Source organism: Macaca mulatta, chromosome 2, assembly GCF_049350105.2.
Source record: "Macaca mulatta isolate MMU2019108-1 chromosome 2, T2T-MMU8v2.0, whole genome shotgun sequence".
NCBI classification, from domain to species: Eukaryota; Metazoa; Chordata; class Mammalia; order Primates; family Cercopithecidae; genus Macaca; species Macaca mulatta.
This window is the reverse complement of record NC_133407.1, coordinates 120,826,870-120,852,091: the sequence shown is the minus strand read 5'-3', so window position 1 is coordinate 120,852,091 and position 25,222 is coordinate 120,826,870. Positions and strand designations below refer to the sequence as shown.

Here is a 25,222-nt window from a genome sequence, read left to right as displayed (position 1 = left end):
ATCTAGTACATTGGGACAGTCACTTTGCATAATTGGGTCAGAGCAAAATGTTTGGGTTCTCTTAAATGAAAAATTGATTGTGGTTTGTAGTAGCTATGTGCATGAGTCTTAAGAGAATGAATTCTCTTTGCATGGCCAACTCCCTGCAAAAACATTTTATTCCAGGAATAAAATGTTTAATCCTTTAAATTTGATGAATGTGGCACTGAAGAAAAGAGATCATGTTTCCAAAAAGAGCTAAACCACATGTAAAAAACAAGGAGAATGTGCCAGACTGTCTTATGATGAAGTATTTATAGTAAAGCTATTAATGGAATGGTCACTACAGGGGAGAGGAGATCCTAAATATAAATGAAAAATCTGAGGCTTACATGTGTTAGTCCTTAACAGTGAAAACTTCAGTGCTGTCCTAGAGGATAAAACAAAAGGTAAAAAGTCTTTGAAATGTGACCAAACGTATTCTATGCTAAAATTGACATTTTTCTTTTAAAACCATTTAGATATTGCCTAGTAAGATACATTTGTTTTTACTGCTGCTGAATCTGTGTTGTAATTATGAGAATACATTTGTTTCTTTAACATGTTTATTTTTCATGTTTATTAAGTAAAATATTTTCAGCATCACACTCACTGTGTGTAGGAAATATTATTTTGGATGAGTGCTACAATCACTGTGAAGAACTCACAAGCCAAGTTTAAGTGTTGTCAGTGTTAGAGTGGCACTAACCAAAGTCTTATTTGAAAGGTGGTTTTTCCTGAATAAGCTTTAAGTCAATGGCTACTCATGGAAACTTCTAATTTTTGTTGAATATGTGGCAGTCCAGAAAACTCTTTTAAGTTTATAGAAATTTTTTAATGAATATTTTGTTGCCTAAATTTTGTGTATTTTTCATTTGTTAATCCAATCAATTTTCTAGGTTTCTGAATTTCATTTGTAATTTTAAGCAGTTGATCTCTTCACAACTGGAAAAATAATCTTAATTCACTCTGACTTTACAGTAAACCTGTCCACGTTTCACATGGATAATTACACCCGCGATGAAGACACAGATGAAGACTTTGACACCCAGTTCATCATTCAGCAGAGTTTACAGGATATTTATAAGCCAGGAACAGCACAACATGCACCTAAGGATGAGAGGTAATGGTTTTCTCATTGGCAATGTAGTATTAAGTGTTGTATTCAACAGCTGACATTTGTCATTAGCTTAAATCTAGTGTTGTGACAAAAACAGGAGGGTCAGACTCCAAGGAGCTGTCAATTAAATATCTGTAAGATATTGTGCCTGACTAGACAGGAATAATCTGGAAATAATTCAGAATTTAATTAGGCAATAAAATATCTGAAGGAGGTTAGCAGCAAATCTGGGTGAGGTGATACAGACTGGAAATCAGAAGAAAGAAAGAAATGAGGACATGAAGGGCTAGAGAAAAACTCAAATACATCTTGTCTTTGGGAATTGAAGAAATGCATAAATCCAACCAGGACACACAGAAAGTTAGCTATCTTCAACCTTAGTGGAGTAGGTGAGGACGGGGTCCAGTCTTTGATCTACTCAAATCAAAAGGAGGAATTCCATAAACTTGAATGAGACTTCTGAAAGTGTAGATTCAGAGTTTTGTTGAACAACACTGAAAAAGGACCAGTTGGACCCTGTGTGGGGTGTAAGAAGAGTCGTCCTGGATATGGGCAGTCTGCAGTCAAGCACACCTGCTCACGCGCTCTCTGGCCAATCAGCAACCTTGGTCTCCTGAGGTAGTAACCATCATTTCTTCTGGGGTGATAAACCAGTTTGCTTGGGATGGTAATCTCTATTTGCCTGCTGGATGTAAAACTAGAAAAACGTATTTTAACCCCAAGAGATTTCATAACTAAATAGAGACATGATGAAGCACATCAAACCTATATAGTATTTAAAAATGTAATAAACTCATGGAGTGATCACTATGTGTCATGTTATTTTAAGCACTTCATAAATACTAACTTTTAAATTCTAATTCTCATTATCTCTCTATGAGGTAGGTCCTATTATTATCCTTATTTAGAGAGGAAGAAAGTGAGGCACAGAAAAGTTAAGTGGCTTACCCAAGGTCACAGAGCTAGTAAGTGAAGAGCCAGGCAGTCTGATTCTAAAGTCTGTGCTCTTAACCAACACTGTTCCTATAGTTTTGTGTTCAATTTAGGATTAGTTTTTTTTTTTTTTTTTTTTTTTTGAGACGGAGTCTTGCTCTGTCGCCCAGGCTGGAGTGCAGTGGCCGGATCTCAGCTCACTGCAAGCTCTGCCTCCCGGGTTTACGCCATTCTCCTGCCTCGGCCTCCCGAGTAGCTGGGACTACAGGCGCCCGCCACCTCGCCCGGCTAGTTTTTTTTTTTGTATTTTTTAGTAGAGACGGGGTTTCACCGTGTTCGCCAGGATGGTCTCGATCTCCTGACCTCGTGATCCACCCGCCTCGGCCTCCCAAAGTGCTGGGATTATAGGCTTGAGCCACCGCACCCGGCCCAGGATTAGTTTTTAAAATAATCTTTAAATATTTAAAGTTTTATAAAGCAATTAGCCTTATTAGATTATCTGTTATATTAACCTTATGATTAAAACCTTAAATTGCATAACTGAGTAACTAATAATTTTAGGTTGAAAGGTATAAGAGAGTTGGGCTAACTAGAGTACTGAAATGTTTCAGAGAAACTGAAATTGACTGTGGTTATGCATTTACTTGATTAGACTTGCAGGAATTGTATGATAGTTAGGCAGGCTTGCTGATTTACTCAGGTACTTGAAGGAATCAGAAAACTAGAACATACTTGTGACATGTGGAGTAATGGTTGGGACTAAAGATGTCCTAACTTCTGGAAGCTTATATGGCGAAGGAGAAGTAAGGCTACAGATGGAATTATGGCTGCTCATCAGCTGACTTGTAGATAGGGAGCGTATTCTGGATTACCCAGGTGGTCCCAGTGTAACACAGGATCTTTAAGTGTGAAAGAGGGAGTCAGGAGAGACAACCTGGCAGATGGCAGTGTTAGAAGGACTAAGCCCAACATTGCTGGCTTTGAATATGGAGCAAGGAGTCCACAAGCCAGGAAATGTGGGTGGCTTCTAGAAGCTAGAAAAGGTGAGATAGGTTCTCCCCGAGAGCCCTCAGAAGGAACACAGACAGCCCTGCTGACACATTGATTTTAGTTCAGTGAGGACTGTTTCGGATTTCTGAACTACTGAACTGTAAGATAATAAATTTGTTTTATTATTGTTGTTTTAAGCCACTAAGTGTATGGTTACTTCTTACAGCAGCTATAGAAAACTAACACAATCCTGAATCTATGAGTGCAGGTTTAAATGTTTAAGATAACTTAATTGACCAAATTGTAAACAGGACAGAGTATCCAAGGGAATTTATTCTCCTCAACCTGGGTTCATTAAATAGTTAAAGAATGGAAGGTGGCCAGGCGTGGTGGCTTATGCCTATAATCCCAGCACTTTGGGAGGCTGAGGCAGGCAGATCACGAGGTCAGGAGATCGAGACCATCCTGGCTAACATGGTGAAACCCTGTCTCTACTAAAAATACAAAAAATTAGCCAACTGTGGAGGCGGGCACCTGTAGTACCAGCTACTCTGCAGTGAGCCAAGATCGTGCCACTGCACTCCAGCCTAGGCAACAGAGTGAGACTCCATCTCAAAAAAAAAAAAAAAAAGAATGGAAGGTGGCAATCCTTATTTGCTAGGTTTTAAAATAATGTAAGATTCATAAATTGAGATTTAAAGCCTTAAATAATAAAAACATTACTTAACTGCTAATAGCGTTTTCTGAGCACACATTCTGACTGTGAATATTTTTTAAAACTCACACCATTTTTATTTACTATTTTTAAAAATAGTTTATGCTAGAATCATTGACATTCTATAGTGGCCATCAAATTTTACCATGAGATAGTGTGACATTTCAGTCATAGGCAGGCTTGATTCAGTTCAGTCAACACTGATTAAAGGCCTACTGCAATCCAGGCTCACACAGTCCTTGCCCTAAAGAAGCTAACAGGCGAATGCGGAAGACAGATGTGGTGAAGGAGCTTCCCTAGAATTTTGTTAAGGGCCACATTACATTTTACAAATAGAAGTATTTCTATTACGCCTCAGTCAATGCCTCCTATGAAAGTGCATCCCAGATTAACTACTACTACCGTTACCCTTTCCTTTTTATTTCTATCAGATTAACAGTTTTTTCTCCTCAGTTTTGGAATTACATATGTATTTTCTTCTGTGCAGCTCCCATTCCTTTTTGAGTGCTGACTATAAGAAGATAGTTGAAACAATAGAGAAAGTTAAGTACTCCTCCTCTTCTATCCCCTTTAACTTGTGGTAAGATGGGATGGTGACATTGGCTGGGCACAGTGGCTCATGCCTGTAATCCCAGCACTTTGGGATGCCAAGGCAGGCAGATCGCCAGACGTCAGGAGTGCAAGACCAGTCTGGCCAATGTGGTGAAACCCCCCATCTCTACTAAAAATGCAAAAAATAGCCGGGTGTGGTGATGGGCCCTTGTAATCCCAGCTACTCGGGAGGGTAGGGTAAGAGAATTGCTTAAACCCAGGAGATGGAGGTTTCAGTAAACCGAGATCACGCCACTGCACTCCAGTCTGGGCGACAGAGCGAGACTCTGTCTCAAAAAAAAAAAGGAAAAATGTGATGGTGACAGCTGGCAGCATTTCTCCTCGAAGCTCAGGAAGCCTAGAAGCAGGTTCTTCCATGCTGAACACCATGGGGGTCCACAGCTTATTGTCAAGAGTCTGATGTAGGCTTTTCTGGGAAAAAAATACTTCAGCTCAATGTAGCAAAGAGCTCCTGGGTTCCTTCCTAGACATAACTGTTTTTTCATTAAGTAACAAGATGCTGGGGGTATTCACAGGCCCAGGTGTGGAATGCTAGATGACAGGCCTTACTGTCTGTCATATGCCATTTGTCTTTCATAAAAGGTGGCACTAGAATTCTGTTGTCTTATGCATTAACTTTGGTGGTGGAATTCAGGAAGCAATATGGGCTCCCTTGTAAGTGTGCCAAATGTGAATCTGTTCTCATTTGACTTGTTAATAGGTAAGGAAGATGCATTGTCACACTTAACCAAGTACCATTCTGCTTTTGGTGAAGCAGATGAGATAGGCTGGATTCCTCTGCATAAGGCTGCAGTGCAATTAAATAAGAAAATTTTGGAAATAACCCTAAGCGGTAAATTCCCTTTGACTCTTCTTGATGTTTCTAAGAGATAAATTTAACATTCATTTCTATGTCTTAACTTGTGTGGTATGATGAATTTATTTCAGCTTCAGACCCCAGTCTGTGGGAGCAAACCACTCACAATGGTGAAACGCCACTGTTTTTGGCTGTCAGCAATTGCCTCTTAGAAAATGCCACTTTTCTTCTTCTCAATGGCTGCAATCCAAATGCTAAGAATTTTGAAGGCAATTCTCCTCTTCTTACAGGTAAATGAATACCTTGTTTCTGAAAACGAGTCTGTGGCACTGAGTCTCCTTCATGCCCCCAAATTTCAAAGGCAGCTTTTTGTGCATAGTTGCAGCACTGTCGCTCTCCTCCCAACTGACCAGACATGGGTACCAACCCTCCAGAAGGTTTCTATAGGCTGGCCTGTGAGGTGGCCTGATGCAAAACCTCTGCTCAATTAAGGGCAGCTCATTTTGCATGGTGCCTTGATCAAGCCAGTTAATTCTGATATAAGAAATCAGAGGGGAGCAGAATTACCTCATGAAGCATGGGTGAAGGGCAGGCAGCTGAAACAGAAGAGTTGGTTGAAAACTATTAAGAAGCAGATAGATCTCTAGATCACTCCTGCCCAACCCCAGTAGACTCCTGGAGGTTTATTCTCTGCATAGCTTAAACGGAAAGTCTCTGGACCACGGAACTTTAGGTGAGGCTGGGAGTACTAGATTGAAAATACTGGAGGAATTAAGCAAACATAATTGAGACTGCCCAGCCCTCCTCCTAGAAGGCTGGCAGCCAGGCCCTTACCCTCCAGGCAGGGGGGTTCTCTGGAGGAATCTGACCAGCCCAAGAAGAAAGAGCTAAAGATAGTAACATTGGGGCTTTCCCAGTAAGTGGCCCAAACATATCAACCTATTGTTAAACCCACAGTCCGCAAGCCCCACCTTCTGCTTAAAATTTCCAACCAGCTTTCTAGTCTCCAACTTTTAATTATGAGCAAATAGCTGAAGGCTATCTGAGGAAAATCTTCAACCAACAGAGTTAAACAACTTTAAGATTATTTAGGGAAAATAAAATTTAAAGGGAAATTGTCATTAACTTCCTCAGAGAAACCATTTTAATAAGAACAAGGGGTTAGCAAAATCAGAAAACAAAATATTCTTGAAAATTAAAAATATGAGCAGAAATTTTAAAAACCAAAACAATGCTGGAAGATGTAGTTCAGGAAAGCTTCCAGAAGAATAAAATAAGAAATGGAAAATAGGAAAGAAGTAAAAATTAGCTGGATGATCCAAGAGGAGCAACATGTGAATAAGAGGAATGAGAGAACAGACAAGATGGAGGTGGTATATGGCCAATGCAGTAAGTCAAGAAAATGATGTCCTAAAATGAAGGACAAGTGTTTCCAGAATAAAGGGCCATACTAAGCGCCAGTTCAATGTACTGTAAAAGACCCAATCCCCTCAGCACTTTGTTTCTAGTCTTAGAGCAATGAGAGCACTTTCTGTGGCAAATTATAAATGCTTATTAGCAGAATTCATACTGATTCAGCACTTCAGCAGCTAGCAAGACTCCTTGTACACATTTGGTGCCAATAATTAATGAGTGAATAGTGAGATGGATAAAGTTAGGTGTTTTAGGATCTTGGGGGTCTAAGTATCCTTCTCTAAATGTGAATTCACAGTATAAATGCAGAAAAGCCAATTATTAGAGAATTTTGTGTAACAAAAACTTCTTCAAAATGTAACGTATGTAGAAATAAATAATTCAAGGATACATGTGAAAATGTTAACAAAGATCATTTCAGAGGTAGAATTAAACTTTTCTACTTCTATACTCTAAGTTTATTGAACATAGCCTCTTTTACATTGTAATAAAAAATCATAAAAAGCTAAAAAAAAAAAAAGAGAAAGACTCACAAGTCACTAGGGACAAAGACGTTTCCACAGACTTCCTGAGAGAAAAAAAGGAATACATAATATACAAAAGATGAAAAATCAGAGTGGTGTCAGACATCTCAATGGTGTAACTAGAAGCTTGAAGTAATTGGTGGTGAATAATAGTTTTGCAAACTCTAAGGAAAAATATTTCCAACTTAAAATTCTATATTTGCTCCAACTCTCTAATCTGACAGTAAAGACATAAAAGATATTTTCAGACATACGAAATCTCAAAAACGTTCTTGCTCCCTGCCGTTAGGAAGCTAACGGAGCAAATGTTCTACCAACATTGGAGTAAAACAGAAAAACAAAAGCTTGGGATCCAGGAAACAGAAGATCCAAGCCAGGTGGGAGGCAAATGAGATCCCTAAGATGAGAGGAATAATGATCGTAGGATGACCACATATGACCAGGCACTGAGGTCCAGATTGGAACAGGTCAGGAGGCCCCAGGTAGAGGCTTCTTCAAGACCATGGTGGGCTAGGAATGACATCTTGAAGGGAGATGTAGACAGTTTAGAGAGTTTGGGGTGCAATTAATGATAAATTGAAAACTAAGCAAATGAAACATAAGACAAATATTAACTCCAGGGAAAACAAAAAGATGTGCAGAAAAGGAAATGTAAATATGGCCCACCTTTGAATGACATACATGAAGGTAAATATTTATCTAACAAAAATTGTGCTATAAAAACAATAGGATGGTGGGATGAGAAATGTGCACATGTGGTGGGGACAGGAGGAAAAAAAGTTAAATCATTTTCTATGGTAAGAAGTCATTAAATTATACCAAAACCAAAAATCAACAAATAGCAATACAAGCAGGTTACTTATGAAACACAGGCATGAAGAGCAAAGAATCAGCTAAAGGATACCTCTGGAGAAGGAGAAAGACTGTAGGGAAAGAGTGATAGACTTCACAGTAATTGGCTCTTTAAGTTCTGTACATGTATAACTTTTATCAAAATAAAAGCTGAAAATTAGGTTGGGTGCGGTAGCTCAAGTCTGTAATCCCAGCACTTTGGGAGGCCGGGGCGGGCGGATCACCTGCGATCACGAGTTTGAGGGCAGCCTGACCAACATGGTGAAACCCCGTCTCTAAAAATACAAAAATTAGCAGGGCGTGGTGGCAGGCACCTGTAATCTCAGCTACTCGGGAGGCTGAGGCAGGAGAATCACTTGAACCCGGGAGAAAAGAGGTTGCAGTGAGCCACGATCGTACCACTGCACTCCAGCCCGGGTGACAGAGCAAGACTGCATCTCAAAAAACAAACAACAACAACAAAAAAAAAAAAACAACGAAAATTAAAAAGAGACCAACAGAGTACTGCCAAAAATTAGGATTTGGGGTCCCTTCGTGGTTTGTCTGAAGATGCTTTCTAAGGCTTTGCATTTTATAGAAAAACACTGAGCAGAAGAGCCTTCTCTGAGAAAGCACGCATAAACCACGAAGCACCCTAGCACTGTATAGTGAAAAGAACTCTGCGTCAGGTCTAACCTCTCTAAACCTGTTTCCTCGTCTATAAGATAGTATTTGTCTTGTGTGTAGAAAAATTACATATGTAAAAACCATGAAGCTGTGAAGCCTGTTGAAACAATGATGGTAGAGCTAGTTTTCCTCTCTTCACTTCAGCCTATCTGGCAGGTCAAATGATTCCATTTCTGTGGTACCCAAACAGCATGTCCCCACTGATAGGTCATGGAAAATGCTGGGTTAAAAAGTTAAGCAAACACATTGCAAGATTCCTCAGAGACTTCAATATATCAATATGCAAAGTGAATCTTGAAGAGGGTGATAGAATATACAGTGCTGGCTGAGAGCAGTGGCTCATACCGGTAATCCCAGTCTCTGGAAGGCCGAGGCAGGAAGATCACTTGAACCCAGGGGTTAAGACCAGCCTGGGCAACATACCAAGACTGCATCTCTACAGAAATTTTTAAAGAAATTAGCCAGGCATGGTGGTGCATGCCTGTAGACCCAGCTTCTTAGGAGGCTATGGCAGGAGGATTGACTGAGCCCAGGAGTTCAAGGCTGTAGGGAGCTATGATTGTACCACAACACTTCAGCCTGGATGACAGAATGAGACCCTAGATATATATATTTACATACACATATACACAAACACACAGTGTTCCCAAGCCTTTTATTATTAGTATTTTTTTAACTACAAAACAATTTTCTTTACAGAACCTTAAGGGGCTTTCTGCACAACATACTTTGGTATGTTGCTAAAATGTGTTAATGCAGAAATGATAGGCCAAAACTATCATCTATGGCCTCAACCACTCCCACCAGACATGCATATTTAAATTGTGTTTTAGTCATTCATTTTCTGGGGTAGATTCTGGTGGGTTTTTTGGGGCACGTTTCCATGTCTGGGCTGTCTTTTGTTTGTTTTTTTTTCTCTTATTTTAAAGCAGCTACAAACATTTCCAGGACTGTACTGAATAATTAAGTTCCCATTTTCTTGAAGAATAAAGATAAGTGAAAAGTTTACATTTGTGTTTCAACCACATAAGCAATGAATAATTACTCATGGCTTACATAAAAACAAATAGTCCATTGATGTAAAATACTCTCAGTGTTATCTGATACATGCCTTACTTTACAATCTGTTTCCTAAACACAGAATGTTGGGGTCTGGGAGTGGGTGGGAAGAACTCCTTAAGAAAGCCTGAGGGATACTTGCAGATATGCTGCTCTGGTCTTAACTTCCCGTTGAACATGCCCACCTCACTTCTCATTTCCCAGCTGTGCTGCGTGACTCCTATGACATGGCTGCCTTGCTGATCAACTATGGAGCAGATGTCAATCTGCGTTGTGCCAACGAGAGGACAGCTCTCCACGAAGCAGCCAAACTGGGCAGAGAGGACATGGTGAAGCTTATGCTGGTTTCTGGGGCACACCCTGACCCACAGAGCACATATGGATTCACTCCTCTTGCTCTTGCTGCCCAAAGTGGACACACTGAAATCATGGAAATGTTACTGCGGAAAGGCAAGATCTTCTGTTTGGTCAGCACACTAACAAAGGGTAACATGATCCAGGGGTTTTCCTCTTAATGGAGAACTTCAAAATAATAAAAGTTAATATTTTATTTAAGCCTAATATAAATGTTTGATAAAAATTATGGGTTAATAGTGATTACTGAAAAGCCTAACATAAAGATTGAATTTTTTATTAGGTCTGACATAATTTTCCAAAAGTTACTAGGATGCAGGTTACTTTTACTTAACATTCCTTCACCCTGCTAAGAAGATGGTGGTTTTTTAACTTTTTTGTGGTGGTGTCCTTTTCTAGAATCATAAAATCAAACACCCTGCAACATACTCTACACGTTACCTCTGCCTAAGTCTAAATCATGAGGCGGTTTAATCTGTTACCAAATGACTAGATATTAGGAAATTCTTCCTGATTTCTTCTCTTTGGGTCCCAGTTCTTCACTCTAGTAATAACCAAAACTCCAAGAGAAGGGGAAAGCAACTTACAGTATTGGGTACTACTGTCTAAGCAACAAGCATTAAACTACCCATGTTGCCTTGTAACCCTTTAAAAACCACGTGAGGTAGGTATTATCCTCGTTTTGTACTGGAGGAAAGTGAGGGTCAGCCATGGTACCAGTTGCAGGACTTCCCTTCAAACATGCCCCCTCCCCTATCCCCAGCTCTGTAGCTGTGGTCAGTTTGAATGCTGGCTTAACTGGCAGGGACCCTTGGCTCAGAGAACTTTGGCTTTTACTGTCTTTGAGGAGAGCTCATTGATGACACTGTTAGATGAAGCAAGGTAAGATCAATCTAAAGCTTTTTTCAAAAAAGCACACTTTTACCAAGATTTTTAAAAGTCTCAATAATAGAATTATCTTCTTTATTCTCCTCCCTATTCTACTCCCTAGAAGTATTATTTTGTTCTTTAACAATATATGGTCCTGGTCTCCAATATTCTAGATGGCAGAGACTCTTATATTTAAGAACAACCTTGTGCTCTTTAGACTTATCTAAATCTTTCCTGTCATATGGGGGAGGCTAGTTTCTAATCAATGGCCATAAGACATTTTAAGTAAGATGTTTTACATGATCAATATAAGAAATGTCTAAAGTCATTAGCTGGAATAGCAAAAGTAAACATTGGAGTCTTTCATCTATGAGGAAAGAGTAACCTTTTGTATACATCATTGATTAAAATACAGAGAAAGAGAAGCAACAGATGTTAAATCCTTTACCCTGCAAAGAAACCAGCATCAGTTGACCTCAGTGAGTGAGCATTTCCTTTAAGTGACTCCCTTACAAAGTAATTTGCACCAAGTGGCATAGATGGTAAATGACAGAGCTAGTATTTCAAGGTACATCTGTCTGATTCCAAATCACATTACCACCCTGCATTGCTAGAGTGGCAACATGGCATCAGAGATATAAGCCCTGGGTCTAGAATACTTGCATAGAATCCTGACTACCTTGCTTACTAGCTGTGCATCTTTGGGGAAGTCACTGAAACTCAATTGAGTTTCTTCATCTTTAAAATGAGTATGTTAGCACCTACTGCTAGGGGTTCTTACAAAGTTTAAAAATTATACACATAAAGGAATCAGCACATAGTGGACACTCAATAAACAGAGGCTTATTGGACTTCTTAAGGCATTCTTGGAATGGGGTTCTTGGGCAGTCACTGGACCCTGATGACTGTGTTAAAGTCACTACATCTTTTTTATGTGAGCTTCAGAATGCTCTCCTCAACTTTCGTCCATTCAAATGCTGTTTCCTCACAGCCCGTTTTACTGGGAAGACTTCCACAACTGACCCAAACTCTTTTCTCCTTCCTTCACCTCCCAGCTCCCCTTCCAACCCCAGCCCTAGATCTTCTAGAAGACCTTTTGCCTGTACCTGTACTCTTATTCACATCACTCACATAACACTTAATGTACAGGGTATATATAAGTTAAGCATTCTTTTTTTGTTTTGTTTTGTTTTTTTGTTTTTTGTTTTTGAGACGGAGTCTCGCTCTGTTGCCTAGGCTGGAGTGCAGTGGCCGGATCTCGGCTCACTGCAAGCTCTGCCTCCCGGGTCCACGCCATTCTCCTGCCTCAGCCTCACGAGTAGCTGGGAATACCGGCTAGTTTTTTGTATTTTTTTTTAGTAGAGACGGGGTTTCACCATGTTAGCCAGGATGGTCTCGATCTCCTGACCTCGTGATCCACCCGTCTTGGCCTCTCAAAGTGCTGGGAATACAGGCTTGAGCCACCGCGCCCGGCCAGCATTCTTAATCTGAAAATCTGAAATCCAAAATCTTCCAAAATCTGAAACTTTTTGAGCATCAAAATGATGCTCAAAAGAAATTCCTACTGGAGCATTTCAGATTTCAGATTTCTGGATTTGGGACTTGTAAATATAATGCAACTTGTAAGTGTAATGCAAATACTTTTTTAAAAAACCCTGAAATCTGAAACACTTCTGGTCCCAAGCATTTTGGATAAGGGATACTCTGTACTAATAACTGTACAACAACTTATCTCTTTGGCTATTGGCAGTTCCTAACCTCAATTAAAAAGTTAGTGTCTCTTACTATGGTCCCCTACAAACAAGCTAAAACAGAACAAATGCCCTTTTCCACCAAAACAGTATCATTAGATGGCATGGTATTATAGTTCGATAGATTTGTTAGTACCATCCTATATGTGTGTTATAAGTGGGCTTTTGTAGGCTGGTCTAGAAATAAAAGCAACTTTTATAACAGTATTTCTACTGGAATTTTCAAGTTCCAAACAAATGGACATCAAATTACTTCAAAAACTAACCTACTTATAATTTAGAAACTGCCATTTTTTTTTCTTCCCCAACTAGTTTATAAGCTACTTGAGAGCAGGAGGTATATATTTTGTCACTTTGATTCTTGGTGCTTTGCTAGAGTGCATGCTCACTAACTGCTTTTTGTTGATGGTGATATATTTTTAAGATTGCTCAAGAAATAACAGTGGAAAATAATTTTTGCATTGACAAGAGTCTTTCTCCTCTTAGGAGCTAATGCTCATGGTCAGGCCTCTGATTCTTCTTCCATTTTACTCGAAGCTGCGAGTGGAGGAAATCCAGATGCTGTGGCCCTCTTGCTGGAGTACGGAGCTGATGCCAACATCCCTAAGAATTCAGGCCACCTGCCCATCCATGTGGCAGCTGACAGGGGCCACTTACTGTTAAGTTCAATTACATTATTGTAAATAATAAAAATTGTAATAGCTACCTTTTATTTTGAGCTGCTTCTAGGAACTTTATAATCTTTAATCACCAATCCCACAACCTAAACATACTGTTTTTTTGTTTTTTGTTTCTTTTTTTTTTTTTGAGATGCAATCTCACTCTGTTGCCAGGTGCTGGGTCTGAACCACAGACCCTGGCCAAGCAACAGATGAAAGGAGTACTTAGACACAGGTATCCAGTGAAAGAGTGGGCTAGGGGACCAAGCTGCTCACAGAAAGAGTTGTAGCAGCCATGGCCCTGACAAGCTGGTGCTTCAGGCATTTATTTAGTACAGATTTAATGACAAAGGCTTTGAGTCAGCACATTTTGTGGGTAATTAACACAGTTTCCCCCACCCCATCTAGATCAATTCCCTTACACTTCCTTGTTATCTACTCTGAGAGAATTCAGCTGCCTTCAGCCAAATCCTTTCCTGAAGCTTTTGCAAAACCTCCCAGCCTTCCGAAAAGGTTTGCTTCTATCTATAACTTTTATAATTTTTCCCACCATGCTGACCGAACTCCTACAGCCAGACTGGAGTGCAGTGGCATGATCTCAGCTCACTGCAACCTCCGCCTCCTGGGTTCAAGCAATTCTCCTGCCTCAGCCTCCTGAGTAGCTGGGACTACAGGTGGGCGCCACTACACTGGCTAATTTTTGTATTTTTAGTAGAGATGGGGTTTCACCATGTTGGCCAGGACGGTCTCAATCTCTTGACCTCGTGATTTACCCACCTCAGCCTCCCACAGTGCTGGGATTACAGGCTTGAGTCATGACGACTAGCCTTAAACATACCTTTTAAAGATGAGAAACTCTTAGGAGAATTGCTTGAAACTGGGAGGTGGAGGCTGCAGTGAGCCGAGATCGCGCCACTGCACTCCAGCTTGGGCAACAAGAGCAAAACTCCGTCTCAAAAAAAAAAAAAAAAACTCTTGACCAACTAGCAAGAACTAGAAATGGTTGTTTACCAGGCATCCTCTGAAGCCACCAAAGAGATATAAAACTTTTTTCTCAGGTATTTAGACAATATGGGAAGCCTCAGGTTTCTGGGCTAATTCTGAATTTTACAGCTTAGACAGTAATTCCATTCAATTTTACTTGGTATCTGAGCTTCTGGATGAAGGAATTATGCTTTTGTTTGGTTGGGGGTTCTAAATGCCCCTGAATATTGATACTATCTAGTATTACTATAAAACAATAATAAACAAGTTAGTGCTACTTCTTTTTTTTTTTTTTTTTTTTTTTTGAGACAGGGTCTCGCTCTGTCACCCAGGCTGGAGTGCAGTGGCCGGATCTCAGCTCACTGCAAGCTCCGCCTCCTGGGTTCACGCCATTCTCCTGCCTCAGCCTCCCGAGTAGCTGGGACTACAGGCGCCCGCCACCTCACCCGGCTAGTTTTTTTTTTGTATTTTTTAGTAGAGACGGGGTTTCACCGGGTTAGCCAGGATGGTCTCGATCTCCTGACCTTGTGATCCACCCGTCTCGGCCTCCCAAAGTGCTGGGATTACAGGCTTGAGCCACCGCGCCCGGCCCGTTAGTGCTACTTCTTAAAAACAATGTTGAAATGCATTTTGAAATTCTTTCTCAGAGCTCTAAAGATACTGATTCCAGTTACGGATCTTGCTGCCATTAAGCAGAGTGGGATCAGTCCAGTTCACTGCGCAGCAGCAGGAGCACACCCTCAGTGCCTGGAACTCCTCATCCAGGCTGGATTTGATGTGAACTTCATGCTGGATCAGAGAGTTAGCAAACACTACGATGACCACAGGAAGTCAGCTTTGCATTTTGCTGTATCAAACAGTGACCTCTCTTCTGTCAAGCTGCTTCTGAGTGCTGGAGCTCTGCCTAACCAAGACCCGGTTAACTGCCTCCAGATAGCCCTCAGGATGGGCAACTATGAGCTGATCAGTCTGCTGCTAAGGCATGGGGCCAATGTCAATTACTTCTGCAGAGTTAACCCTTTACATTTCCCATCAGCACTGCAATACACTCTGAAAGATGAAGTCATGCTCAGGATGCTGCTGAACTATGGGTATGACACACAGCGATGTTTTGATTGCCCACATGGAGACAAAGTCCATCCTTCCTATACTGTTGAAGGCTGGACATCTACAGTTATCAAAGATACTAAGGTAAGTCCACAGTATTGGCTGTATTCCCTTACAGTCATTATTTGTGGCCCTGGAACTATGGCAATAAATAGATTACATCCATTCTCTCCAGAAGCTTGAAGAGATCCTAGTATAATAACAATTAATATGATAAAATAATTATGATAAAATGAACACAATGTAGAAAGATATAAAAGGAACAAAAACAGTACAGAGAAAAGTGATTTAACTCTGCCTAGCAGTGTGAGGAAGTTTCATAAATGAAGCAACTGATTAAATGATTTACTTTGATCATATTTCTGATGAAAAAAACAATCAGAATAAGTACAGTTGACTAATACCATCCCTCCCCGTTTTTGAGACATTTTTCCCTCTTGGCCTTCATCACAACACTTCTCCTTTGACTACTATGCTAAACCATAGCTACTTCATGTTTTTCATTTACTTTCCTAATTCTGACTTTGTTTCCCTCAGTTCTGTGAAGTAATAACTTTGTCATGGCTGCAACACCTCTCTGGAAAGGTTGTTCGAGTGATGCTTGATTATGTTGATCAAGTTCGGATCTGTTCAAAGTTGAAAGCTGTGCTCCAAAAACAGGGCATCTGGTCAGAAATACATTTTATCTTAAGTGAGTATCCTTATAGAATGACTTTTTACAAAAATACTAATTGTATTCTAATTTGATTGTTTTAGAATTAGAACACCCTTCTCTTCTGGTTAAAAGCTTGACTTAAACCAGAAAAATACTATTCCTATCTTAAAAAAATGTTACTAACTATACTTAATTTGTATTTATTACCTTTTCCGAGGAGATAAAACCTGTTAGGTAACTACTTATTATATAGGTAGGTAATACTTTCATCCCAATCCACCTAAACCATGGCTATAAAAGAACACCATGGACACAGGAATGAAAAGCTATTATATGGCAATAAAAACAAGGATGAGAAAAAGCTAAGAGCCAAGTCTGTTGAGGGTATCAAAAGGACTTTCTTCAAAGCAAATCCTTTCAAAGTAGCATGTAAGACAAATTAATAATTTATTTTGTGTTATTTCCCTTGGGGGGTAATCTTCAGTTTCTACCCTGTCCCTGAGGGGGCTAAAACATGCAGACTTTTTTTTTTTTTTTTTTTTTTTTTTGAGACAGAGTCTCACTGTGTCAACCAGGCTGGAGTGTAGTGGCGCAATCACAGCTCATTGCAACCTCCGCCTCCTGGGTTCAAGCAATTCTCCTGCCTTGGTCTCGCGAGTAGCTGAGATTACAGGCGCATGGTCACCATGCCCAGCTAAGTTTTGTATTTTTAATAGAGACGGGGTTTCACCATGTTGGCCAGGCTGGTCTCGAACTCCTGGCCTCAAGTGATCCACCTGCCTCGGCCTCCCAGAGTGCTGGGATTATAGGCATGAGATACCCCGCCTGGCCACATGCAGATTTAAGAACTTCAGATCTCACAGGCCAGATCCACAATTGATGCCAGTCTTTGGATTCTAACTTGACATGGCTCTGGAACCATATCTACAACAAGGATTGCAGTAAGAACTGAAAAACTATTTCCCTGATTTTGCTATTTAGTAACAGCAAATGAAATGCTATCAAATACATTTGCTAACAAAACCCTAAGATACTAAAAAATAAGTTCTTTTTCTCTTTGGATAATGTGCCTTTTCTTTTTAGCAAACCCTCGCTCCCTAAAACACTTGTGCCGCCTAAAGATCCGGAAATGCATGGGACGTTTACATTTGCGCTGCCCTGTATTCATGTCATTTCTTCCATTACCCAATCGTCTAAAAGCATATGTCCTTTACAAAGAATACGACCTTTATGGACAAGGAATTTTTACAGGAACCTGGTAATCAAACCATTCTAATGGAAAAGGTATAATTTTGCAGCTGTATTCCTTAGAATTTCACTTATGTATGATTCATATTTTTTGCTTTACCCACCAACTAAAATCTCAATGCAGTCTAAGTCCTTTAAAAAGTAGCTCTGGGAGGCTGAGGCAGGAGTGTTGCTTCAGCTTGGGGAGGTCAAGGCTGCAGTGAGCTGTGATCGCGCCACTGCACTCCAGCCTAGGTGACCAGAGCAAGACCCCATCTCTAAAAGAAAAACAAATTTTTTTTAAGTAGCTTTGAACATAGCCTCTCAACATATATATGACTAGCATTCTCAAGGCAGTTTAAAAAAAAAAAAACCCAAATAGTAAAAATTTCAATTAACTGAAATACACCAGTTCTAATTAAGTGTATAAATCCAATGTCTATGTGCTCAAAATAATAGATGCCACTTCTGACAAGTCAAGATAACTCATTACAGTATCTTTTTAATAGAGAAGTATATATGTAATACAGTAGTCTCCCTTATCTTCAGAGGATACGTTCCAAGACCCTCAGTGGATGTCTGAAACCAGGGTTAGTACAGAACCCTATACATAGTGTATTTTTTTCCTACACAGTCACATATCATACAATGTTTCAGTCATCATTGGACTAAATATGTAATGGTGGTCCCATAAGATTATAATGCTTATTTTTACTGTACCTTTTCTATGTTTAAATACATACTTACTATATGTTATAATTGCCTATTCAGTACAGTAACATGCTGTACAGGCTTGCAGCCCAGGAGCAATAGGCTATATAACACATGGCCTAGGTGTGTAGTATACCATCCCATCTAGGTTTGTGTAAGTGACTCTATGATGTTTGCACAATGACAAAATCACCTAACACATTTCTCAGTAGGTATCTACATCTTTAAGCCAGTTGTTAAGCAACATACAACTGTACACGCATGCCCTACAGTGTGGATACACTGGACAGAGGGATGATTCAGGTCCCAGGTGGGACAAGGCAGGACAGCGAGAGACTTCATCATGTTGCTCAGAATGGTGTGCAATTTAAAACTCATAAATTACTTATTTCTGGGATTTTCCTTTTAACACCTTTTTTTTTTTTTTTTTTTTTTGAGATGGAGTCTTGTCCTGTCACCCATGCTGGACTGCAGTGGCATGATCTCAGCTCACTTTAACCTCTGCCTCCCGGGTTCAAGCGATTCTCGTGCCTCAGCCTCCCGAGTAGCTGGGATTACAGGAGTACACCACCATGCCTGGCTAATTTTTGTATTTTCAGTAGAGACGGGGTTTCACCATGTTGGCCAGGCTGATCTTGAACTCCTGACCTCAGGTGATCTGCCCTCTTTGGCCTCCCAAAGTGCTGGGATTATAGGTATGAGGCACCGCACCCAGCCTCCTTTTAATAGTTTTGGACCACGGGTAACTGAAACCACACAAAGGGAAACCATGGATAAGGGGGCCTACTGTACATCTCAGTGATTGGACTGAATACACACTGACCCCAGTACATGACTTAGAAGTTTGCTGTTCTTGTGGAAAACTCCCAATACCAGCTTAGTGTCTACTACTGTTTCTTTGTAGAGTGAAGTACAGAGATAGGGTAATTCAGTTAATTGAAATACAACTCTCAATTGAAATTTCATTATTAATGAGAAATGTGTATCCCTTCTTTCCACAAAACCCTGGCTATGGCTGACCATTTACTGGTTAATATGATCACTGGAATTGGAATTACAAGTGTTTGCAAATGATTGACGGCTTATGATTTCTGTATTGAACCTAGCCTGATAATGGACATGAAGAGGCTCGCTGATGGGAGTTATGTTAAATTTTTATTTCTATGTATTTCATACTGCATGTAAGTATAGGTTCCTTTTTCTGAGATGGAGAGCCGCCCTGTTGCCCAGGCTGGAGTGCAGTGGTGCAATCTCAGCTCACTGCAACCTCTGCCTCCTGGGTTCCAGAGATTCTCATGTCTCAGCCTCCCAAGTAGCTGGAATCACAAGAGTGTGCCACCACACCCAGCTAATTTTTGTATTTTTAGTAAAGATGGGGTTTCACCATGTTGGTCAGGCTGTCTCCAACTCCTGACCTCAAGTGATCTGCCCGCCTTGGCCTCCCAAAGTGCTGGGATTACAGGCATGAGCCACTGTGCCAGGCCTGCATGTAAGTATACATTTCTACGTGTGGAAAGTGAGGAAAGAAACTGAAAAAGACATTCATTCAACCACACTTGTGTCACATTTAGAAGCCACGTCAATAGGGGTAACAGGTACAATGATATTGTCCATTTTCACTACAGCCCAGTCAGCTATGGCCTTGATGTGTTTACATGTTTAGTCTTGGTACTTTTTAAAGAATTAGAGAGTCCATTTTAGGGAAACTGAAGCTATATGATTTTTTTCTGGTGTAGGGATTAATGGCTATATAGACTATTTCAGTAAGCACAGACTTTAAATTATTTTTATAGTTTTTTTACATTAAAAAATTTATATAGCTGACATGAATAGTTTTTATTTTTTTTAATCAAACTGATAAGTGAGAGATTATATCTTTCAATATAGAAATATATTTAGGCTATACATGCACTTCTATCAGATAAATGATATAATTCTAAAGTTAATTTCATCTATTACCTGTACCTTCTAAAAGTGTATGTACATTTCTATAAAATTCTAAACAAATTAAAACACTAAATCCCAGAAGAAAGGAACTAATTGCCAACTAATTGCCATAAGAAACTATAAAGAGCACATGGGATGAATAAGCATTAGTATTGAAATTACAGATCCAAGCTATACTGTGGCATGCACAATAATCTGCCCCTTTAAATTGGAGGAATTTCTGTGAGTAGGACCAAACAGTAGCAAGTATACATCAATTAATGAAGTCTTTTTCCTTTGCTAAAAGAAAAAAAGTCACCAGCGATTGATTAGTTTGCTTCTATAACAAACTTTTCCTAATAAGGTGACAATTTTTTTTTTCCATTTTAGCTGCTGTGGAATTGCAGTTGGGCTAGACGTGTAATTTATAATGTCATAACAGATTAAGGAGTCCATTGTTTTACAAACATCTGAAATTACTTTGAGAAATAAAGTTCAGAGTATCAAATATTTCATTAAAAAACACTGTACAAAAATCATGGACTTTATTATACATTAAAAAATCTAACTTTTTTCCTGAAGCCTTGTCAGTAAATACCTATTGTGACAAAATGAAAAAATAAGTTCTCCACCCCACATGTATACCAATACCATGATCACATAAAGTCGAGTTCTTCAAGTCCAATTCTAAAGTGAAACATTGCATGATTTTAAATTGTACACTGCATGATTAATAGTATCAGTGAAATAAGAATTAACCAATTCACTTACATTATAAAATCACCAAATATACAAAGCAATTTTGCACATTAGTTACAACTTAATCCCCAGTCTCACATTAACTGAAGTAAATTTCATGAGTAAAGCCACAGAGATTGGTTAAAAAGTATAACATAGTTCCAGTTTCAAATCTTTATGTATTACTAATTAATGTAGAAAACTGAAATCTCATGGGAGAAGAGTAAACCAAACTTGCTAAAAATAAAGGGTTGCTTTCTACAATTGGTGTGTTTAAATATTTAAAATACAATCTGAATGCTAAGAGGTTGTCTCAGAACCAACATTAATATTTTCGTTTTATTCAGGTGGCAGGTTTTACAATACACTAGCTCTTAGGATCTCTTGGCATTAATAATAGGATTCAAATTTTAAATAATACAGTTCCTAGATATAATGCAAAGTTAACTCAGATGCCTTTACCATATACGATTTTATCTTCCCTAGGATGCACATCCTACTGACCTTTTCCCAAGCATATGGAAACACATTTACCACCCCTAGATTGTGGAGTCTGATGACTCTTTTGAAATTAAACAATAATCATTGCAGACGTGGCAAAAACTAGACTAGCTTTAGGGACTCTGTTCAAGTTAATAGCTTTAGTCCCTTGTTAGCAAGTTTTCAAAATTTTTAAAGGTGAGAGGGAATAACTGGTTTCCTATCTACTGACTTCATTGCCATAGTTACAAACATACTGTTCATACAGCTAACAGAATGCATTGCAGAAGTAGGCAGGCTTAAAATCTTTTCTGTTTAAAAAGCAGTTTTGTTGATTTCTAACACCATTAAGTGTAAGTCTGAATGTGAGAAAAGATATCCCAAAATCTAATCCAATTACCCTCAGAGCATCTCAAGAACTAGAAGGGATTTCAAAGGAGGATAACAATCAGCTTTACCACTAGGCAGAAACCCATGGGCAGCCTTTAAATAACAAAAAGAGCTTATTAAAACGGATACTTAAATCTCTGCAGTAATGGAATAGTTCATATAGTTCAATAATAATGGAACAGAAGTTGAATCATCTAAAATTGTTAAACCCACTCATAATTTCTATTTAACATTGGAATGCACTTTGATTTGACCTATGAAGATGGGTGTAGTATTGTAGAAATTTCTGTGAACATGACTTAAAACAAACTACAGGTCTGTCCAGCATCCCTAAGTCTGCCAGTGCCCTTAACTCTAGCCTACAGTATGACCCAGGGTGCTGACCAAGGGCAGCACTTGCTACCATGCAAAGCACCAGCTTAGTACAGCTGCCTCCTAATGATGACCACCTTCCGTGTAGAGTAACAAATTTCATCTGAACTAAGTGAGGTGACAATTTGTAGTATAAACAAAAGACTTAATGGAACAGAAAGCTCCAGTCTCCAAAAGGTCTTAAAAACAGGACTTGCCATGACTACTTAAGTGCTGGCAACAGAAGAAATTCTAACTTCAACAAAACAATTGATACACTATTGTGAAAGCATTCCCTTTGGTAAGCACAAAATAAACTTTTTATCAAAAAGTATTTCATAAATTTCTACTTTTTTACTGTACGTTTTGGTAACATAAAGCATCAGTAAATAAACATTACACCCATTTGGCACATGGATAGAAGGAATATCATGATCCTATATATCATTATCCTATTCCTACAGAAAACAATGTACATATAGTGTGAAACAGCCGAGTTATAGTTTGAGACCTAAAACAGATGTCATTTCTAATGCAGAACTACGAAGAAAAAACTGTATATCAAAAAAAAAAAAAAAAAGGCTTTCTCCCTTGTAAAATTATTAAAGTCTTAGTGGCTAACCTCTTGAAAAATCTGTAAATGTGTGACTATGTATTTTACTCACTATATTAACTTTGTATATATATATACTTTTTCATGTGAAACACATGAAAACAATTTCTATTAGCAGTGTTAAAAGTGATTACAGAAAAAAAAATTAAGGTTTAACATAGACAACAGGGAGTAGAGAAATGTTATTTTAACCTTGGCACCAGGTTAAATCCTTCCTTGGTCAACTTCTCCTATACTCTACGAGGCATTCAATGTATTTTCAATCTTTCATAAAATTGGACCTTTTTCTCATTTGAAGAGTAGACATATTTACAATAATTAGTGCAAATTATTCTATTCTCATACATTAGTTATTGGCCTTTATGGATATAAAGTGGTGATTCAGTACTTTATCAAAACATGGGATTATGAAAATACTGGGAATAACAGTCTGAAATTTAAAAGATTACATTTTCTAAACTAAACTCTGGGAATTTTTACTTTAAGCATGAAACATAATTGTTATAGAACTTCTTTTGAAATGTCACTTGACTTTCAATAAAAACTATTTCACACAATGCAGAAAATACAATGTATCATTCTATAGCAGTATCTTTGTCAATCCTAATCTAAAATGTATTTGAACAAAAAATCTTCTAATAAATTCCATTATCTTATTTTTAACCACTACTGCTCTGCAGCAGTAATTGAAGTCCCAACCTGAGAACTAAAAATGTGACAATAAAATGCCAAGGGCTCTATCAATCTTGAACTGAAGACACTTAAGCTTCTTTCCTACTGGCATCAAGTGCAGTACATTAGCGAAATGTGAGCAATCCCAGAAAGTGCCCTGAGATCAACAGTACCACCTGCCACAATTTGAAACCTTAAGTGTAAAATCTCTGTTCTAATTATTTTATAAAAGTTCTATTGCACATTTAATATTGTTAAAATATTTGCAAACTTGTAGAATTCTCTGTATAAAGGGCTTTAAACTTATTCAGCTAAATGCTTCCTCACTGCCAGCAAAATGTTCGTAATGAAAGAAAAGCATATCCATGAATGTCTAAGCCTGAAGAATAAATGATTTCTTACGGTCATAGCCAATTACAATGCAAGAATTAAAAGTTCACAATCTGAAGGAAAAAATTATTGAGCAAATGTCTACTTCAGGGAGATGAGCAGGTTTTCTTTAGATGTTAATGCATAGTACATTATGTTTAAGGGGGAAAAAAGATCAATGCAAACCTAAGTCATCAAGTTCAATCTTTCTTTTAAAATGTAGCTACAACAAATAAGCAAATATAAAGCTTAGTCTCCTCCTTGATATTTCAACACAGTTGTTACCTTGTGCCATTTCACCATAGAAACTGTCAAATTCCAAGGGGGAAATATCTACCAAAAGTTTAAGTTTATGCTTCTGACTCTCTCTTCTTTCCTCCTTCTCCCAAATCACTCTCTTCTGACTGGCTACTGCTAAGGACAACAAACTGCCCCTCACTACTGGCTTGGTTTGGTCTACTGGACGCAGCTATCAACCGACTTTGTTCTTCCAAGTCCTAGTGGAAAAGACAAAAAAGAAACTAAGTTACTTGTCTGCAGTCAAATGGCAAATTATGCAGTTAAGATACATTCTTGAGAGCCACTTCAGTTCTTCTGTCATAAATATATATGCATACTTCTGACAACTTGATAAAAAGAAAAGCTACACCCAAACAATACAACACCAAAATGAATTTTGGCACCATCCTATAAAACCCAGCATTCAAACTAAAATATTTTTTCTCATTTTCTTTTTTTACGACCAACAACCAAATAAAGCCCATCATCTTTTACCATAGTAAAACCCTCGAAAGCGATCACCCCACACTCCTTTCCCTTTCCAGCCCTTTTCTCCATCCCTGTCCAATTCATCTTGCTAAATCAGGTGTCACCTTCCCTCAGCCTAGCCTACCAAGAAAGCCTCACTTCAGTGTCATCTTTGCCACTTCCCTCTTTGTCCAGAAAGATAGCCCACAGCCAATGCTTACTGATCTGATCTAAGTATCCCAGCTGTCTCCTCTTTACTATTCCTACAGTCAATCTGCAACCCATAACACGTTCTTACAATCTCATGGATCATTTAATGCATTCTTCAAGTTTTGCTCCAAAATTTGTCTTTTAAAATTATCCTGTTGGATGGACAATGATTTGACACTCCTGGCAATATTAAAAATACATATTTCATTATATATTTCATATAACATATATATATTTATTTCCCCCCATAGAAGGCAAAATGGCTTTCAGCAATGGCAGTTAAAGCTATACAGCCTCTCAACTGCTTTGACAGAGACAACCTCCTCTGAAATATTAAAGTTCTGGTATATTTTTGAAACAGTCATATTACATGTCAACATAACTATAATGTAAACATCGTATCAAAAAAGAGATGTGACCCTTTTCTGCTATGGTATGAATCATCTGTTTATGAAGTGGCTGAACAAGCAGAAACAGTCCTTCATTTGGAAATTCAAATCTGAAAGTCATAGTGCTGAATTAAGTCTTCACAAACAACACACAAAGATCTAGACATTAGGACTGTATACCTTTTCAATCTGTTTTTGTTTATTGAGTTCTTTCTGTTGCTTCTCTTTTACTCTCTCTATTTCTTTTTGTTTTTCTGATGCCCTACGATCCTAAGAAACAGATGAATAAAACTAATGAATTAAACATGAAATAACTTTAAA

General features: G+C 38.7%; 2 protein-coding genes across 6 annotated transcripts in view; one reads left to right on the top strand and one right to left on the bottom strand.

Moving 5' to 3' along the window:
• The first annotated feature begins 313 nt into the window (after positions 1-313).
• ASB14 (ankyrin repeat and SOCS box containing 14) lies at positions 314-25,222 on the top strand. Of its 4 annotated transcripts, none has more exons than XM_077993239.1 (11): positions 316-428; positions 1,000-1,141; positions 4,264-4,319; positions 5,089-5,220; positions 5,316-5,474; positions 9,903-10,184; positions 13,160-13,331; positions 14,964-15,507; positions 15,961-16,114; positions 17,162-17,362; positions 18,455-24,269. In XM_077993239.1, exons 2-10 carry the CDS (start codon positions 1,020-1,022, stop codon positions 17,338-17,340), a joined length of 1,800 nt encoding a protein of 599 aa, XP_077849365.1. In that variant the 5' UTR covers positions 316-428; positions 1,000-1,019; the 3' UTR covers positions 17,341-17,362; positions 18,455-24,269. The 4 variants fall into 4 exon arrangements, with proteins under 4 accessions (XP_077849366.1, XP_077849365.1, XP_014986122.1 ...); XM_015130636.3 differs by having other exon boundaries at positions 317-428; positions 9,903-10,148; positions 23,975-25,222; XM_077993238.1 differs by having other exon boundaries at positions 317-428; positions 23,975-25,222.
• APPL1 (adaptor protein, phosphotyrosine interacting with PH domain and leucine zipper 1) overlaps positions 20,453-25,222 on the bottom strand; it is a 46,298-nt gene continuing 41,528 nt past the window's right edge. For both annotated transcript variants that reach the window (XM_015130635.3, XM_015130632.3), the window contains 2 exons: positions 25,082-25,171; positions 20,453-24,052 (listed from right to left, as the gene is read on the bottom strand). In XM_015130635.3, the coding sequence (XP_014986121.2) occupies positions 23,906-24,052; positions 25,082-25,171 (237 nt within the window). In that variant the 3' untranslated portion in view covers positions 20,453-23,905. The remainder of the gene's footprint in view (positions 24,053-25,081; positions 25,172-25,222) is intronic.